Raw genomic sequence first — 20,000 nt, forward strand, 5'->3', positions numbered from 1 at the left:
GCTGGACTGAACCTACACACACACACACACACACACACCCAAGCATACTGTACTCTACAGATGCACATTCAAAATCCATAAACAAACACATACATAAACACACACACAACTGCCAACTGTTGCGGACATCTTTGAACCCCAACATACATACGCAGAGAGGGAGGCAGAGAGAGAGAGAGAGAGAGAGAGAGAGAGAGAGAGAGGACGAGGGCACGTCACTCCAACCAGTAATCACTCCCTGGCACACACACGGCAGTTCTCACCCCCCCCCCCCCCACACACCCCTCTCACCCTACAGTATGTCTGGGGTTTAGTGGATCAGGTTGGCACCCACCACATCTTTTCACATCTCACTAGCTCTCAATATGTCCTTGTCACAAAGCATAATTCAGACGGAGCCCAGAGAATAAAAAAAAGAAGTGAAAAGCATGCTTGGGAACCGGAGTTGCTCACTCACCATCACACAGCCTCCCTCATTGTTGTCAGAAACACAGTCCAAGAGTATCTGCAAAGTTGCTTTTGTCCTGTTCCCAGGTTTGGTTTGGACCACTGCGGCCGAGTCCTCCAGAGTCCCACAATGCATTTAGCACGTGTAGCAGGAAGCGTCTCAGCCTTGCCCCTGCACTCCTCACTCAGCCACAGCCACAGAGCTAGCAGAAGTGGGTCATGTGGATTCACTTCACTCACTCACACACTCATGTATTATATAAAGTCCATCTGATATTGTGCTTTTATTAAAAATATCCGTTTATTATGTCTGTGTCAAACTCTCTGAGTCAGTCAGTAACTGAGTGTGGCTCTGAGTTAAGCACTCATTTGGTTGGGTTTTTTGTATTGAAAAATGTACACTGTGGAAATTCAGCCCTGGCAACCAGGGGCGCCACCAAGGGGTGGCCAGGGGTGGCCGCGGCCACCCACAACATAAACTCTGGCCACCCCTGTGGCCACTACTTATCACACATAAATCACAAATAAAGTACTTATCACATATAAATTACACAGATATCATGTGAAAGAGCAGAACCTGAGACTTCCCATGATGTTAGCGGCTAGGTGTTGTGATAAACGGTTCGTGAGTATAACGTTGGATATAAATGGCATTTAATCATATTTCCATTGTGCACGCATCGCTTCGTTTATATCCACATCCATTACTCTTGGTGGTATACCTCACAAACACTTTTGTCAAAACATAGCAAACCATATAGACCCTTTCAACAAGGTAAACAAAAACAATGCTTGAACGTTCTATTTGGGCCCCAATCTACTTCCTCTGCATTAAGATAACATATGGAATGTTAAAACGGAAGCCTTGTGGGGCCAACTATGATGCTGATAATGGAACTCTCTTGAAAGGGTCTATATCAACAATATATCTGTACAGTAAGCGGGTCCCGACTCCTCCGGTTTTGAAATTGCAACAAAATTCTACATGTTATCCAACTTTGGGCTGAAATTCTAATAGCAGCCCAAAATAATGAACTTGCTTTCCAAATCAAAGAATCAAAAGTTGGCCATGGCAATGGTGCCACTGCTGGCAACATTTTCACCTGTTTACTTTTTTATTCTTTTACTTTTTACTCTCTCCCTCTCTCTCTCTCTCTAATCACACACACACACACACACACACACACTTTCTCTCTCTTTCATGTACACACACACACAAAGTTCTCTTAATTTCTCTTTCTCCAGGCTACCCCCTCAGATCCTGGTGTGCTCTCTGTTCAGCGTGGTGTGGTGTGATGGTGGGAGTGGTGTAGTGGTGGGGATGGTGTAGTGGTGTAGTGGTGTGATGTGATGGTGTAGTGGTGTAGTGGTGTGATGTGATGGTGTAGTGGTGTAGTGGTGTAGTGGTGTGATGGTGGGGGTGGTGTAGTGGTGGGAGTGGTGTAGTGGTGTGATGGTGGGGGTGGTGTAGTGGTGTAGTGGTGGGGATGGTATAGTGGTGGGAGTGGTGTAGTGGTGTGATGGTGGGGGTGGTGGGGATGGTATAGTGGTGGGGGTGGTGTAATGGTGGGGGTGGTGGGGGTGGTATAGTGGTGGGGGTGGTGTAGTGGTGTAGTGGTGGGGATGGTATAGTGGTGGGAGTGGTGTAGTGGTGTGATGGTGGGGGGGTGGTGGGGATGGTATAGTGGTGGGGGTGGTGTAATGGTGGGGGTGGTGGGGGTGGTGTAGTGGTGTAGTGGTGTAGTGGTGGGGGTGGTATAGTGGTGGGGGTGGTGTAGTGGTGGGGGGTGGGGGGGGCACGGGTACTTTCCTCCTCTTTAGTTGGCTGCTGGCTTCTCTCGTCCCTATGTGAGTGTAGATCGTTATGGAGGAGGCCAAACTCTGGCAGCCTCTGGTTTTGCTCGCTCTCCTTTCTACCTCTCCTCTCCTCTCCTCTGCTCTCCTCCTCTCCTCTCCCCCTCTTCTCCTCTCCTCTTCTCCCCCTCTCCTCTCTCCTCTCTCCCTCTGTTCTATTAGTTTTTTATTGAATTGGAAGCTTATTTCTTCCAGGGGTGTGCCAGTGTGGTGATAAAATCAGTTTCCTGACTCTCCCACAGCTTGCGATAATCATGTCTCACCTCTAGCATTGGTGTGTGTGTGTGTGTGTGTGTGTGTGTGTGTGTGTGTGTGTGTGTGTCTGTGTGTCTGTGTGTCTGTGTGTTTATTCTATTTCTTGTTTTTTTTTCCCTTTCTGTTCTCTTCTGTTCCCACCAACACCTCCATGGCTCTCCATGCAACAGGGACGCAAGGCTCAGAGACTACCACCTCTGAGCCTTGCGTCCCTGTTGCATGGAGAGCTTCGCTTTCGGCACTGCGGTCTCTGTGAGCAGAGCTGTAGTGTATCCCCCTCCAGGCCTGTCAGGACGTAGCCAGGATGCAAGTGTCTACAGAAGACTGTTGTCTGTGTGTCAGTGAGTGAGTTTGGGATTTGGGAGGTGATACTGTAAGGGAATCTGCACATTAAGCAGTGTGATGATTAGCACTTTGGTCTGTGATTAAGCAGTGTGATGATTAGCACTTTGGTCTGTGATTAAACTTTCGACTCTGCAGATGTTTGGTCAGGCTCTTCACATTCTTGGAGTGTGTGTCAGCAGGCTGCTCTGGGCTTCTGTGCGCAGTGGTGTGTGTAGGAGGGAGGGCTACCTGTGAGAGTGTGTGTTGTTTAGTTCATCAAGGACTCTCCACACAACATGTGGTCAGGGAGGAGAAAGGACAAAACATTACTCAAACAAAACAACTCTGCCACAGCCTTTTAGACAGAACGTTTGTACTTCTTAATAGGGTTGCAACGGTATGATTGCTGTCTGATACAGTATGTAACCCTGGCTTAAAGTAGTATTTCACAGTACATTCTATTTGTCTTAAGTGTGTGTTTGTAATTTAAAACACAGATTTAACCAGAAGCTGGGATGAAAATGATTTCAGTAGTCCATTTTATAACGGTTGAGATGGTTTAGAATGGTTCTTGAAGATGGATGCAGATGTTTGATTGGCTTCTTCCCCTGGCAGCCATTTTGCATCAATTCAAATGCGTTTTTTCAATACCAATATGAAGCAAATGTACACGGTATGATAACCATGGACTTCCATACCATGATATAGCACAATAACACTACACTGCTGCAACCCTAGTATCTAGTGAGTGAGCTCATTGTTCTCATCCCACCTTATGATCATCCTCAAGCGGTCACTGCCCACACCGTAGGTGTGAGCCAATAGCGTAGGTCATGGTGCACACTTTTCCCTCGGACTGTCCAGTGGCTGAGCTCCCTCAGAGGTCCTCATCGGTCCTTCGTTCTTCCAAACAATTGCTCCTTTCTCCTTCTCCCGCTGCTCCTTGGCTTCTTGCGTTGCCTCAATCAGTGGGCCATGTGTTCCAGAGATCACAGAGGTTAAAGAGAGATCCAGAAGTTTCCGAGGCCTGCTCTCTCTCTCTCTCTCTCTCTCTCTCTCTCTCTCTCTCTCTCTCTCTCATCTCTCTCTCTCATTCTCTCTGTCTCTCACTCTCTCTCACTCTCTCTCTCTCATTTGAACGGGGTTTTGTGAGGATTCAGGGGTTATGCTCTCCTGTGGACAACTCCACCAATCAGGAATCATTATTTCCTGCCCTCTATGCCAGTGTTTCTAAAGGGCAGGTTGTATACGGGTTGTGTGTGTGTGTGTGTGTGTGTGTGTGTGTGTGTGTGTGTATGTGTGTGTGTGTGTGTGTGCGCAGTGTGTGTGTGAGGGCAAGAGTGAGGGAGAGGAGTAAACAGGAAGGAGGGATGAACAGAGAAATGAGAGCTGCAGCCTTCACAGCTCCTGTCCTCTTCACATCGCTCTCCTCCTCCTCCTCATACTCTCACTCATCATCATCATCTTCATCATGTCATCAGAATTCATCATCATCATCATCATAGTTCTTCTTCTTCTTCTTCTTCTTCTTCTTCTTCTTCTCCATCTACTGTGAGTCTTTCACTTTCTTTCTGTCTCTCTAACAGTTCTCCGCGTCTCTGTTTCTATTTCAAACCATGAGTGTTGTGTTTCCATAGATGGAGGGGAGAGCATTCCCATGATGCACCCCCACCCCAATACACACACACACACACACACACACACACCTTCTGTCTTGCATTTCCCTTCCCTACCTTCTCTCTCTCCCTCCCTCTCTCTCTCTCCCTCCCTCTCTCTCTCCCTTTATCTTTGTGCACCTTATCTGTCTCTCTCCACTTTCGTCCGGTTTTATGTTTCCCTCTGTTTACGCTCTCAGTCGAATAATGTCTCAGTGCTTCACAACACTTAAAAGCTGCGTAATGAGCCTTTAGAGTTTACAAATGGACCTTGTCCGATTGTGCTCCATAACTAGCCCTTGATCCACGGCTGCTGTTGAGGGGTGCTGCGCCAGTGCACGGAGGCTTGTCTAAGCATGGGTTTTGTGGATGCCTTTGTTGTGTGTTGTTCTTTGCAAAGGAGGATTTGGGCTTGATCACCCCCATTAGAGGGAATAAGGCACCTGGACAGATCTATCCATCCATCAATCCATTGCTATCTCTGTCCTCTCTTTTGCTCTCTTTCTGTCTCTCTCTTTTTCTCTCTATCAAGCTGTTACCATTGTGTGTGTGTGTGTGTGTGTGTGTGTGTGTGTGTGTGTGTGTGTGTGTGTGTGTGTGTGTGTGTGTGTTCGTAACCCTCATCCTCTCACATGTGCACTGATTACATGCAGACATTCGCCATCGGATATGACCCTCTAATCTCACCGGTTTTTGGGGGATCCCACGGATCACTCTCAATGACGGCGACAAACATCAAGCGCAACTCGAAGCAGATGTCTGTGTATGATGTTGCTTAAGTGATGATACAACCTCCCTGGAATTCATCATTTGGATTACTCATGTGGCATGTGTTCATGAATACATTATATCAGATGAAAGGGTTCAGTTCTGTGTGTGTGGTAAATCCATAATATCAGACAAGAGAACTGTAAACAAGCGACTGCATGCGATTGGCTCCACTCTGTTCATCTCCTTTGATTGGTCAAATGAAGAGCTGATTTCCCCAATTTGGGACAGAACGTCCTTGACTGACTAGTCTTCCCTGTTGCCATAGAGATGCAGTGGTGATCTGGTCTGGTTATACTCACTGGTGCCACTCCACCCACTGTTGACACAACTGGCGCGCACACACACACACACACACACACATACACACACATACAGACACACACTCACATACACAATCAGTCCCTCATGGATACACAACACATTTTTTGTTTCTCTGTTTCTGATTCTTGTGATTTTAGCCTCAAATATCCCAGTTGTGTTCCCTCAAAAATCCCAGTTGTGTTCCCTCAAATATCCCAGTTGTGTTTCCTCAAATATCCCAGTTGTGTTCCCTTGCATTCTGTTGTGTTCCCTCTGTTGCCTCAGAAAGGACATGAAACTGGGGACACCACACACTGTAAACATCATAGTATCTTCTCCTCTTCTCTTCTCTCCTCTCCTCTTCTCTTCTTCTCTTCTCTTCTCTTCTCTTCTCTCCTCTCCTCTCCTCTACTCTTTTCTTCTCTTTTCTCCTCTCCTCTCCTCTCCTCTTCTCTTTTCTTCTCTTTTCTCCTCTCCTCTTCTCTTCTCTTCTCTTCAATTCTTTTCTCCTCTCTTCTCTCTCCTCTTCTCTTCTTCTCTTCTCTTCTTTTCTCCTACTGAGTATTCATGTTTGGATATGCTCTCCCAGAAACAGGCTGCCAGCAGCCACACACCAATGACCTACTGTTTGGTTTAAAAGTGACAAACTTGGACATTACTGGACAATCTGTTTATGAAGGCATTTCACGGGCAGATTCCCATCAGCCACAAGGCTAATGCATGCAGATGTTTCGCTAATGCATGCAGATGCATCCAGATGCTGGATTAGCGGTGATTACTTTGCGTGAATGACAAGTTGCCTGACCATAACACAATCACTGAATCTGCAGTCGTTTGTTTGTCCGGGGTGGGGTGGGGTGGAGTGGGCGGCTGTTTCAGAGGTAATTGCATCATCTGACAATCATGTGTTTTATCAACGTAAACAAGCAAGTTTGTGGAGATAACAGACATACGGTATACACACACACACACACACACACACACACACACACACACACACTTTGCTAGCAGAAAATGCTGCTTTGTGCATTGTCACATGCACAAAAAGATAAATCAATGTACACTCTTACACACATTTTACACACACACACAGACACAGATAAAACACACACACTCTACCAACACCGCTGGGAAAATATTTGGCTGATTTTCAGGCGTGCTTAGTCTTTGATCAGTTCTTGCGCTGTGTAAGTATTGACTTCACGTGCAGACATATTCTGTTGACACACACAGACCAGCACACCTATGCTCCTCAATGCAAGCATAGAGAAAACAAATCAAGCAAAACCGTGTCAGGTTATATCCAGCTATGCAATACAATAAAGCCTTCCATCTTTCTCTCTCTCTTTCACTCTCTCTCTCTCTCTTTCTTATTGACAGCATACACATACACTGCGTTCCTCTGTAACCTCTCTGCTGGACATAGCTTGGCTTTGCTGGACGCCCTGGTCCCATTCTCAGTTCGGCCCACTCACCCTCGCGCTCTCTCAGCCTGCTTGCATTCTCGTGGTGGACAGCAGAGAGGTTCGTCCTCTTGGTCTCCTGTCTGTCCCTCGAGCTCATTTTTTCCCATCTAACCCACCACCTGTCTCAGTGTGTTTGAAGCCCAACTCTACAGGAGGAGGAAGAGGTGGAGGAGAAATTTAAAGAAGATGGAAAGAGACTGTGGGGAGGAATTGAACAGAATGAAGTAATGTGCCACAGTGTGAAAGCAAAGGGCTGAGGGAATGGAATAGGCTAGAATATATTAAGGCAGGAGAATGGCTGTGCTGAAGAGTTTAGCTTTGATTTGAATTTTATTCTTTTATCATGTGGATGCATCTCTTATTAGGCACACACCCTGGTCTTTCACCTCTCTCTCTCTCTTTCTCTCGCTTTCTCAATTTTTCTGCTTTTCTGTCTTCCTGGCATATGAGCATGCAACATTATTCATCTACCTCTTTCCTCTCTCTCGTTCCTCTCTCTCTCTCTTCATCTCTCTCTCTCTCTCTTAATCTTCATCTCATTCTTCTGTCTTCCTGGCGCAGTAGTGTGCAACATTGTTCATTTCCCCCTCTGCTCCCCTGTGGTGATGGAGGTGCACATCCCTCATTTCCTCGTTGTTTCAAAACAAACTCGTTTGGAGACATTTCCAGGGCACCTCGCCTTGCTCGCTCGTTCGCTCATTGGTTTGTTCGTTCGTTCGCTCGCCGCAGTCTCCGATGCTCGGGCCCCCGGTGACATAGCGAGTCCTCTCTCCTCCCGTCTGCCACGCAGCGCCTAGGAAACGCTCGCCACAGCAGCTGACAAGGCAACAATGGCCACGTACATGCACCGTGTGCTCTCTTCCTCACACACACACACACACACACACACACACACACACATACACACACACACACACACACACACACACAGACAAGGCAAGGCAAGGCAAACACTTATGCACACATGCACCCAGTCTCTCAGATATAAATACACCACACACACACACACATACACACACAGACACAGAGTCTCTCTCTCACACACACAATCACACATTCACACACGCACACACACAGACACGAAGGTGCTGTCCCTGTATATCTAACTCAAGCCATCTTACAGCTGTTTGGTCTCTGTTTGACTGTGGTTTTGTGCTTGAAAGAGACTACTAATGTAATGATTTTTCTGGAAGTGGCATTTAGCAAGCACTCTCTGTCAAAGTACATTCCGGATATCAAACTTTGTGTGTGTGTGTGTGTGTGTGTGTGTGTGTGTGTGTGTGTGTGTGTGTGTGTGTGTGTGTGTGTGTGTGTGTGTGTGTGTGTGTATTTTTGTCCTCTGTCAGTGTCTCGAGTCATTCCAATATGCCTACTCGCGGGGAAGCTGAGGGGAAGCTATTGATCTGGCCACAAAATGCTCTTGCTCAAATGTGTTGTGAGGATAATAAGGATAATGGCATTATTCGGCAGGAAATTTGGCCTCACTGGCTTCCCGTACGAGCCGTTCTGTGGTAACTAAATTGCATGATGCCCCTTCTGTTCACCCTGATTTGACGATTAGATGAACGAACCTCCATGGTCGTAAAGCAGCATCTATGTAAATGAATGGCATTGGGTCTTAATAGATACCAGCAGCAAATGACACACAAACACACACACGCACACACATTCCATTACGGATGACTCATAGGTCAGAGCCCGACCACACTCTCAAATGGACATGAGAGGAAATCATGCTCTGTGTGTGTGTGTGTGTGTTTGTGTTTTTTGTTTGTGTGTGTGTGTGTGTGTGTGTGTGTGTGTGTGTGTGTGTGTGTGTGTGTGTGTGTGTGTGTGTGTGTGTGTGTTTGTGTTTGTGTATGCATGTGTGAGCAAAATTTGCGTCTATGCACTTGCCTGCACACAAACCAAGTGCCACTTCCAGTGTATACAGAAATCAGCTTGATGTGCTGTATGTCTTTTTAGTGCTGATCACATCAAATATGTGTCCCTCTTTCAATCTCTCACCTTCCCACCTGGATACACTGGGGTGGTCAGATTTATCAGAGGTTAAATCAAAGTCCTCCCCCAACACCATTCCCCTCGGAATTCTCCAAATCCGCAGCACCACTCTCCATGGCAATAGGAAGACTGATGCCACGCGCCAGGCACTGCTGGCATCACCGTGGCATTGCACCTGAACCACCCGTGTCCAGTGCCCCCCCTCTGGCCATCACGGGCTAATAAGGACTCTGCCATATGTTGTGATTGGGGCGATTGAGGGAGTGCCCAAGTGCATTATGGGTCCAGCTGGCAGGTAACTAGCATTGCAGCACTAAGTTGTTGCAGCTAGTCCACAGAGATATGAGACTGTGTGTGTGTGTGTGTGTTTTGCTTGAGATCATTTAGTTTTCCTCAGCAGTGCAGTGCAGTACTATGTGTGGTGGGGAGTGGAGAGGAGCCGAGGCTTTGATCTTGGCGATGCTGTGGACGCCATTCCAGCAGCAGTGGGACGTGCCCAACCCAGTCTAAGCTGCTCTGCCTGCGGCCTCAGTAGGAACTGTATGTGTGTGTGTGTGTGTGTGTGTGTGTGTGTGTGTATGTGTATGTACGTGGATGTACATTAAGTGAGAGTTTTCACCACTGCATTCAGATAATAGTCACTCTCATCGTCACTCCAAATTTCCTTCAATCCTACTCAAACGGCAGCATCTATATGTGTGTGTGTGTGTGTGAGAGAGAGAGAGAGAGAGAGAGAGAGAGAGAGAGTGTGCATGCATCTGGATCTGTGTGTTTTGTGTCTGTGTTTAGACTGGATTTGTAAGTTGTTTTTGATTGCTGCTCTTTTTAGTTGATTACTAAGCAGGGATTAGTGTTGATGGGTCTTTCCTTCTTATGTGTGTGTGTGTGTGTGTGTGTGTGTGTGTGTGTGTGTGTGTCTGTGACTGGATCAGCAGCCAGCTAACAACACAAGGATTATCTCCTCCTCTCTCCTCCTGTTCTACTCAGCTGAGGAAAGAGAGTGCTGTAGGTGTGTGTGTGTGTGTGTAAAAGAGAGAGAGAGAGGAGTTTATTCTATAGTGTGTGTTGTTGCGTCCCGTCCCAGGCCCTGTCATGGTTGGGGGTCATGGGATGAAGTGGATGACCATTGAGGATTGAAGGATGCAATGATGCAGATTATAGAGTCCGAAATCACCCATCCTACTGCTTACTGATGAATACTTCAGAAATCCATAGTGATATGGATTAACGATAGCAACTGCAGCAATCTGTGAGCCTTTGTATTGATGAACTGGATTAGAGTGACATGAACAGCTTCCATCGGGATGATCATCCTGATATTGCTGATACCAGTGGGGTCGGTTGTGACACAGATTATTTTAATCGGAATTAAATAGACAGCATAGATTAAGGCTGTAGTACGGTTCAGATGATTGGATGAAGCCTGGAGAAGAAAAACAACAAAGACCTTCACAACGATGCCATGTAGCATTTGTTGTGCTAAGATAGCACATTTGAATGGCTTGTAACATTTAAAAATGACTTTGAAAAAGATAGCTGGCTTGGTATTGATTGTAAGTAACACTATTGTTTATAGGGTTGGGGGGGTGGGCGGGGGGTGTCTTGTGATGGCTGGGGGTGGAGTGTTGGGGGGGAGGTGGAGTGATGGCTGGGGGGGGGTGTTGGTGGGGGGGTGGAGGGTTTGGGGGATGCTGCTGGTTCACTATGACCTCAGTGGAAGAGGGCCATCTCATCTCACTGTTGGGATTTCCTGGGGAGTCGGGTGGCAGATACCCTTTCCACTCCAGAGAAACCTGAGAGCTGCAGACACCCAGAACGGCCATGAGCAGACGATGAGCTCACCACACACACACACACACACACACACACACACACACACACGAATGCCCAAAGGCATACACCCATATGAGCACACAGACATACACTCCTGCATCTGTACACATTCAGTGATACAGCCCACCTCTCTATTACATAATTAAACACACAGCCACTCAGAAACGAGTGTTCTAAGCCTATGCATATAGATCCAAACTAGACGTGCGCACACACAGTTACACACTGATGCTTGTACACATACACACTTAGACGTGCGCACACACACTTACACACTGATACTTAGACGTGCACACACACACTTACACACTGATGCTTAGACGTGCACAAACACACTTACACACTGATGCTTAGACGTGCACAAACACACTTACACACTGATGCTTAGACATGCACACACACACTTACACACTGATGCTTAAACGTGCACACACACAGTTACACACTGATGCTTAAACGTGCACACACACAGTTACACACTGATGCTTGTACACATACACACTTAAACGTGCGCACACACAGAACACACTGATGCTCGTACACATACACTCAGACGTGCGCACACACACTTACACACTGATGCTTAGACGTGTGCACACACACTTACACACTGATGCTTGTATACATACACTCAGACGTGCGCACACACACTTACACACTGATGCTTATACGTACACACACATACTTACACACTGATGCTTATACGTGTGCACACACACTTACACACTGATGCTTAGACGTGCGCACACACACTTACACACTGATGCTTAGACGTGCACACACACACTTACACACTGATGCTTGTACACATACACACTCAGACGTGCGCATACACACTTACACACTGATGCTTATACACATACACACTTCTCTCTCTCTTTTTCTCTCCTTTTCGATTCTGAAAGTTGGAGTCTCTATACAGTGGCTTGCTCATCTCTTCTTTCTGTGGCTTTTAGTCAATCTTTCATCCTCCCATTGAGCAAGAACAAGCATGAACACACCCACCATCCTGTAGGCCTATCTAGTTTCCTATACACACACACACACACACACCACTTGCTGTCGCTGTGAGTGGAGGCGGCGGACAGCAACGTGTGGTCATGCTGTTTTATTTATGAGAATATCACTGTCTTTTCTACCTTTGAGTTCCTCTTCATTCAGGCCGGAGTGCCCACAGGCCAACTCTCCATAGCGACAGAACTACCTGTCTCTCTCTCTCTGTCTCTCTTTCTCTGTCTGTCTCTCTCTCTCTCTCTCTCTCTCTCTCTCCATCTCTCTTTCTCTCTTTCTCTGTTTCTCTCTGTCTCTCTCTCTTTCTCTGTCTGTTTCTCTCTCTTTCTCTCTCTGTCTCTCTTTCTCTGTCTCTCTCCCTCTGTTTCTCTCTCTCTCTCTCGCTCTCTACACCTGAAGCATGGAGGCCCACTCTCGACCCCTCGTTCTTCTCTGATTCATCACAGAGCAGGTGCGCTGAGTACATCCCACAGGTTTGCCCCAGGCTGCCTTCGTTAGATCATCGGCAGAAACAAAATGCATTTAGGAGGAAAAACCCTCTCAGAAGGTGAAATCACAGTTGTTGTGTCAGACAGCCCCTGTTGAAAGGGTTTTGTTTTGTCTGTTGTCAGTGTTGCTGTTTGTTTGTGTCGTTGATGTACTGGGAGCTGCTTTGATCTAGTCTCCGACTGGCTGACGACTTGAGAGGGTTTTGATTGGGAAGCCGCCGAACAAATGGCAGACATGGCAACACACATCAATAAGCCAGTCGGAATTCAGACGCCATGACATCAATAAGCCAGTCTGAATTCAGACGCCGTCATTCTCTCCCCGTTTTTCTCCGTTTCGTCATTTTCGGCGACTGCAAAGTGGGGGCTTTCCACAGACAGCTGGGAAATGAGGAACAGGATGCCATTCAAATGCCCGATAATGGACCTCTCTGTGGTTCAGAAGTGATAAGAGGCTGCTGTTTAGTGACTTTAAGTAATGGGAGTATTGCATTTTTTCGACAGTGAAAGAGGGTCGTTTACCTCTCCGATGTAACCGGACCGTGGCGGCTTTTGTCAGCGCTGCGGCAGTGTCATTGTGAACTTAGAGATGAGCCACTGTTACGCATCTCATCACATCGCATCTTTAAATGTCACTTGTCTGGGTGATTTGAAACCCACGGCCCGTTTTGAAAACTCATTTGCCCCCTCATGCTCAGTCGGAGCTTTTTGACGAAACGTTTACATTTTCGTCCTTTCCGTAAATGGCCTCCCTGAGCGTGACATTTCTCATTCCGGAGTGTTCCGTTCGAGGAGAGGAGAGGCGTCCTCGTCCCCTTTGAGTTGTGCCTGTGCAGCCGTGTGCAGTGAGACTCGGCCTCTTGTTTTCTGCAGCAAATGGGATCTGACAGATGACTGTCTGTGTTTGTACAGTTAGATTTTCATTCGTCAGAGAGAAATTGGAGTTAGTCTATAACCTCTCAGTGCAGTCAGGAGGGACAGCTCCGACGGTGATACATGGCTCCATGTCTTTATTGAGATGTGACACTTGTCTTATTATGTATGTCTTATTTTTTATAAGGTCAAAAGGTGATTACCGGACCTAGTCATATCCTGGATTAATGTTGTCATGGAGATGGACAGTGTGTCATGTTGACTGTAATTGAGAGCTTGGCCCTGTGGTTGGCCAGGACTGTCATTCCGGCATAGCGGGAATGAGGTGTGCTCACGTAACAATAATCCTTTTGCAGCACTCCACCCAACTGGTCAATCAGATCATCAAAAGTCTGATCTTTGTGCCAGATACTGAGAGGTTTAAATACAAACGCATAAACAGACACACAAACACAAACACAAACACACACACACACACACACACACACACACACAGAGGGATAGGGAGGGCGAGAGTGAAAAGGGGAGTCTGCCTGGCACCCGCTCACAGTCTCTCTCTCTCTCTCGCTCTCTCTCTCTCGCTGCCTTCATCGTTGCCGGGAACATTCATCACGTAATGTAACATTATCCGTGTCTAATATTTTAAAATGCATTGTGGCCTCACCACCATCTGTCACTGTGCATTGACTTTGTGGTGCCTAAAATTAAGATTTGTCATCATTTATTATGGATATGTTGACTGATTAAGTTAATTAAGCGCTGGGGATAGTAAGTCACGATGCCAAGAGGCTAATTAAGATTTTCTTAATTAGAGGATGACTACAGCAGCAGCAGATTCATCATGCAAGTGATTTATTTTGGGATGTTAACTTTCTTTTTGATCCAAGTGACTGTGACCCAGGGACTTCTCCCTCCTACTAATGAGTGTGTAGAAGGAATTGCACTTCATTAGTGTGTGTGTGTCTTTGTGTCTTTCATGCAGTTTGTGTGTTGGGGTGGGTAGAATAATGTCATGGATTCCCCTCACTACGTCTGGAAAGGAATAAAAAAGCCATCTAATTTTCAGATTATGAAATAAAAAGGGAAGAGTGCCCATTTGTGTGTGTGTGTGTGTGTGTGTGTGTGTGTGTGTGTGTGTGTGTGTGCGTGTGTGCATCTTTTTGAGTATCTGAATGGGCATGTGACTGGACGCACATTTTTATGCGTGTGCCTATACATGCAAGATTATGACTCATTTTGTGTGTGTGTGTGTGTGTGAGTGTGTGTGTGTATTTCTGTGTGTTTGTGGTAAGGAGAGTTTATTACCCCTGAGGTGTTTTTCTTTGTCAATGAGAGGGGAGCAGCTGCTTCTTTCTCCTGCACACATGCTCTCCACCTTTGCACACGGCAGCCGCACTCAAGTGCCAGTCCTGACATTCTGCGCATGACCCCACATGACCTCACATGACCTCACATGACCCCACAGCAAAGGCAGGTGTGTTGAGACCCATGGGAGTGCCCCGCACTTCCTGTCAGGTCACGGAGAGGTCAGAGACAACTATGGAGTGTGCGGTCCAACAGGGGGCAGTTGGGGTCAGACTGTGACCCTTGTTAACTGTGACTCAACTGTGACCCTTGTTAACTGTGATTCAACCGTGACCATTGTGAACTGTGACTGAACCGGTGACCATTGTTAACTGTAACTCCCTTTGGCCACATATAGTAAGTTGCTGTTCAGAGCCTGAAGGGAAACCAGTACATACAGTCCCATCCATCCATGTACAGCCTTAGGTATGAGCTACACCAGGCGCGTAACTGAAGCGTTCCGTTCGCGACGCGTAAAATCCATCCAAGAATGGTCTATGGCTATCACATCTGGTGTAGCTACTTCCATTGATTATAGTGGCAGCTAATTGTTGCAGCAGACGCTACGCGAATGGAATGCTTCAGTTACGCGCCTGGTGTAGCTCATACCTTAGTGTTCTCAACAAGAGACGCTGGAGCAGGGCCTCTCCTTGTGGCCACTCAGTGTCCTTCTGCCTGAAGTCTTTTGTAGCTCTCATACACTGTAGTTTGTTGTACTCTCAGCTTCTCTGTGTTCAATAATAATAATAAAAAAAACTTTAACAACAGAAACAGTTTTCCGGCTGATTTTCCGGCAGTTTTCTTGTGGCTCTCCCTCTCTTCACCTGCTAAGTCGAGGTGCTTGAGGTTTGGAAGAAAAAAAAAAAGCTCCTGGTTGTTGAGTAGGTATTTCATCACATTCGGAGTGTCAAAAGTGTGATTTCATGGAGGCGTTACATTCTCTCCCAGACTCTCGAGGAGGCCCACCTCCTGCTTTTCATCTCGTCTTCCCCATCACCAGGGAGCTGTGAGCGCTTAGCGTATCCTAGGTGCTCCTGGATGACGCTGAGATGATGTTGAATTACTGGCCAGGTGTCATGCTTGTCGTAGCACTTCATTTTTAACAAAGCTCTCTGCCAGCTAGCAGTTTGGGAAGAGGTTTTGAGGGTGGACAGGCATGGACAGCCTTGTGGAGATGTATTTGGAGTCCACCTCTGCAACACATGCACGCAAACACACACACACACACACACACACACACACACACACACACACACACACACACACACACACACACCCTCTCCCTCTCTCTCACAACACACAGCATCATACACACACACACAAATATATACATACCAAACACACACATACACACACACTCTTTCTCTCTCTCTCCCCCTCTCTCTCACAACACACAGCATCATACACACAGACAAATATATATATACCAAACACACACATACACACATACTCTCTCTCTCTCTCTCTCTCTCTCTCTCTCTCTCACACACACATACAACACACACACACCATCACACATACTCACTCACACCTCTCTCACCATCCCCCTCTCTCACACACACACAAACACACACACACAGCATCATATATACACACACAAATATATACATACCAAACACACACATACACACACTCTCTCTCTCCCTCTCTCACACACACCCAAACACACAGTATCATATATACACACACAAACATATACTGTACATACCAAACACACACATACACACTCTCTCTCTATCTCCCCCTCTCACACAACACACAGCATCATATATACACACACAAATAAATACATACCAAACACCACACATACTTCCTCAACACCTCTTCATTTCAACCATGATGGGGGAGAAACAAGGGATAGATACAGAATGTTGGAGTGGAAAAAAAAACATGAGAATAAATAAAAACCCAATTAATGCTTTAAATTTTATTTCTTATTTTCTTATAAGAAAATATATAATATTCTATTTATTATTGCTTTTACATTTCATTAAGTTGTAGCATTGATGTTGTTGAAGGGGGAAAGTTTTGAACTCAGACTAGACGTCATATTGCTCGACGGAGTTTTCCACTCTGTTACTGTAGCACTGGACTACATAACAGGGCCACTACACCGGGCTCGTAACTGAAGTGTTCTGTTCACGTTCCGTTCTGCTGCAACAATTAGCTCCCACTATGATAAATGGAAGTAGCTACACCAGACGTGATAGCGGCGCGTATGTGAAAAAAAAATAGACCAGTTTTCTGAAACTGTTACGCGGTTGCGAATGGAACGCTTCAGTTGCTCACCTAGTGTAGCCCCCAGAAAACCGAGCAGGTTCAGTGATTCCTTTTCTGGAACTCTCTAGCTTTCCTCTCCTTTGAAGAGTTCAGAGGCTTTCCTGAGTCTCAGTGTTAACTTGTACAGTATCTGTGGGCTGTTTGGCCATCTGTTGTGAGGGGAAGAAAGATTCATAGACACGGGTCAAACCTGTAAGTGCAAACCTGCAGCTTGTCTGACTGCGCTGCAGAGCGCCCAGGTGGTAGAAGAAAGAGGAGAGCAACCGTGGAGGAGGGAGACCCTGGACTGGGTCAGGCAGGGGTCACAGAGCCCCGGGGAGAGCTGGCCCACGCACATACACACTCATACACACACACGCACATACACACTCACACACAAACCCACGCACATACACACTCACACACACACCCACGCACATACACACTCACACACACACACACTTAAACACACATACATCGCATAGAGTTCACGCAGACCTGTTGAATATGCTTTAGGTACACACACACACACATTTGACAAACACCTATTTGTCTGCTTGGCTGGAGCCTGTTGAATAGACTCTAGCTTCTGGCTCAGACAGATGTACACACACACACACACACACACACACACACACACACACACACACACACACACACACACACACACACACACACACACACAGAGTTCCCACATACCTGTTTGTCTGCATGGCTGAGGCTAAAGCCTGTTGAACACACTTGAGTTGAGGCCCACACGATTCAGCGCTCTGGGCTTTTGGACGCGCTCCATGTGAGGCTGCATTTTAGCTAAGTGTGCTAAGTTCTCTTTGTCCACACATGCCTCATACATTTTTAATCTCCTGATTGCCGCCAGCCTGTACAATGCTAATTGGGCCGCTTAAACAGCCTGCGCATCAGTGGCCGAGCACTCAATGAGATTGCCCCTGAAAGCAGTAACAGTAGCAGTTAGCAGTGTTATCGGCTGCATAAAACCCACATTATCAAAATCAATCGTCGTCATCATCATCATCATCATCATCATCATCATCATCATCATCATCATCATCATCAGTAGGAGAGGATCAGTGGTAAAACAAAAAGCCTCGCTGCACAAGAACCTTTCTTCCAAAAGTTCTGGAACTTTCCCCTCACTCTGGTTGTTATTGTCACTCAGTGATTCACAGATTCCCTTGGTCACTCCATCTCCCGGGGTCTCAAACCCTGTCCTGTGCTTGGCTGTCCTCACTTCTCACTTGCGGAGGGAGATAGCTGGCATGATCAATAGCTATCAGTCTATGCAGGAGTGGTATTGATTACCCCGTTAAGACTGCGTAATGGGCCAAAGGAGTAGTCCGCCTGACCCCCCATCCCAAAACCACCACCACAGCTTTTAAACACTCTGCCAAACTCTCTCTCTCTCTCTCTATTTCTCGTGGGGTTTAACACTTTGCATTTTCTGTCCGGCTCTCTCCCTTGCTGCAACGAAGACTGATGTTTCTCCCCAGGTGCCTAAAATGTAAACAAGTGCAACTGGTCCAGCCCGCAGGATGGTCCACTCTGTGTTTTTACTGAGAGTGCATGTGTCTTGGTCGTTTGGAATGAGTGATGTGTTAAAGGAACGAGTGCTGTTTTTTCTCCTCTCCAGTACAAAGTGTTTTTCTGTGTGTGTGTGAGTGTGTGTGTGTGTGTACCTGGGACTTAGGCCATGTTGTATCTGCTCATCCTCTGTCAGCACCTTCACCACACACACACACACACACACACACACACACGGTTTCCTCTGCTGGGACAAACGCACCAGTCCTTTCTGTGTTCCCCCTTTTTCTTCTCTTCCTCCACTCTCTTCACATCTCTATTTTTCTCTGTCACTATCTGCCACCCTCTCTCTACCCCACTTGCTGTCTTGCTCTCACCCCCCCTCTCTTTTTTTTCTCTCTCTCTCTCTTTCTCTCTCTCTCTCTTTCTGTGTCTCTCTGTTTCTCTCTCTCAAATTCAAATTCAAAGTTGCTTTGTTAGCATGACTGAATGGGAACAGTGTTGCCAAAGCTATTGTTGATAGTAACATACAATAACACTCTCTCTCTCTCTTTCTCTCTCTCTCCCTCCCCGTGTGTAGGTGATGTGGTGGACGTGTACCAGAGGGAGTTTCTGGCCCTGCGGGATCGCCTCCACTCTGCTGAGCAGGAGAACCTGAAGCGCTCCAAAGAGCTCAACCTGGTGCTCGACGAGATCAAGCGCGCCATCGCCGAGAAGCAGGCGCTCCGCGACATCAACCGCACCTGGAGCAGCCTCTCAGGTGAACACACACATGCACACACACACACACACACACACACACACACACACACACACACACACACACACACACACACACACACACACACACACACACACACACACATATGCACTCACACAGCACAAAGCACTCAACAAATGCACACATACACATACAGGAAACATGCACTCTCATACACAGGTATGCACTCAGTCACAAGCACACACTCATGAACATATACAGTATGCACTGCATAAGCACACACACACACACACACACACACACACACACAACCTGCTAACCCAGCATAGTTGGTCCCTCTGAACTCCTGCTCAGCAGTGTGTGTGTGAATCTGAATTCACTTGGAGTGTATTTAGTATTCCTGACATGGTGGAAATTGTGACAAATGCACATTCTGACTCAGACTAAATGATTTGAACTCATGGTCAGGTCAGGTCAGACTGTGTGCTCTGAAACCGACTTGACAACAACTACTACTCCATCTTGACAGTAATACTACACATGCTATTTAATTCCTTTTAAGAGCTAATTCTGCTGTATGTGATTTGCATTCTTAACCTTGAAGCGCCGTTCCAGCATTTCTTTGTGTGGACACAATTACATTAATTGATATTAGCCTTCTTCTGTAATTGAGCTAAATTGATATGAACATAGCTGGCTATTCAAGTGAACAGAAATCCCAAGGTTAGCACATTTCAGAGGCTATGCTGGTTTTGCTAATGACAGTGGTGAATGCATGTTTCTTCAGAAGTCAGAAGTTCCCAAATTCAGTTTGTCAAGTTTACCACCATCATGAACGCAGCAATGAATAAATCCTGTG

At 46.6% G+C, this 20,000-nt stretch overlaps 1 protein-coding gene across 1 annotated transcript in view; it reads left to right on the forward strand.

Annotated features, from left to right (window-relative positions):
• Nucleotides 1-20,000, forward strand: part of mgat4b (alpha-1,3-mannosyl-glycoprotein 4-beta-N-acetylglucosaminyltransferase B) — a 138,700-nt gene that overhangs the window by 59,805 nt on the left and 58,895 nt on the right. The window contains exon 2 of the mRNA XM_048231894.1: nt 19,001-19,180. Within this exon, the coding sequence (XP_048087851.1) occupies nt 19,001-19,180 (180 nt within the window). The remainder of the gene's footprint in view (nt 1-19,000; nt 19,181-20,000) is intronic.

The sequence above is a fragment of the Alosa alosa genome, chromosome 21 (genome assembly GCF_017589495.1).
Source record: "Alosa alosa isolate M-15738 ecotype Scorff River chromosome 21, AALO_Geno_1.1, whole genome shotgun sequence".
In the NCBI taxonomy this organism is placed as follows: domain Eukaryota; kingdom Metazoa; phylum Chordata; class Actinopteri; order Clupeiformes; family Clupeidae; genus Alosa; species Alosa alosa.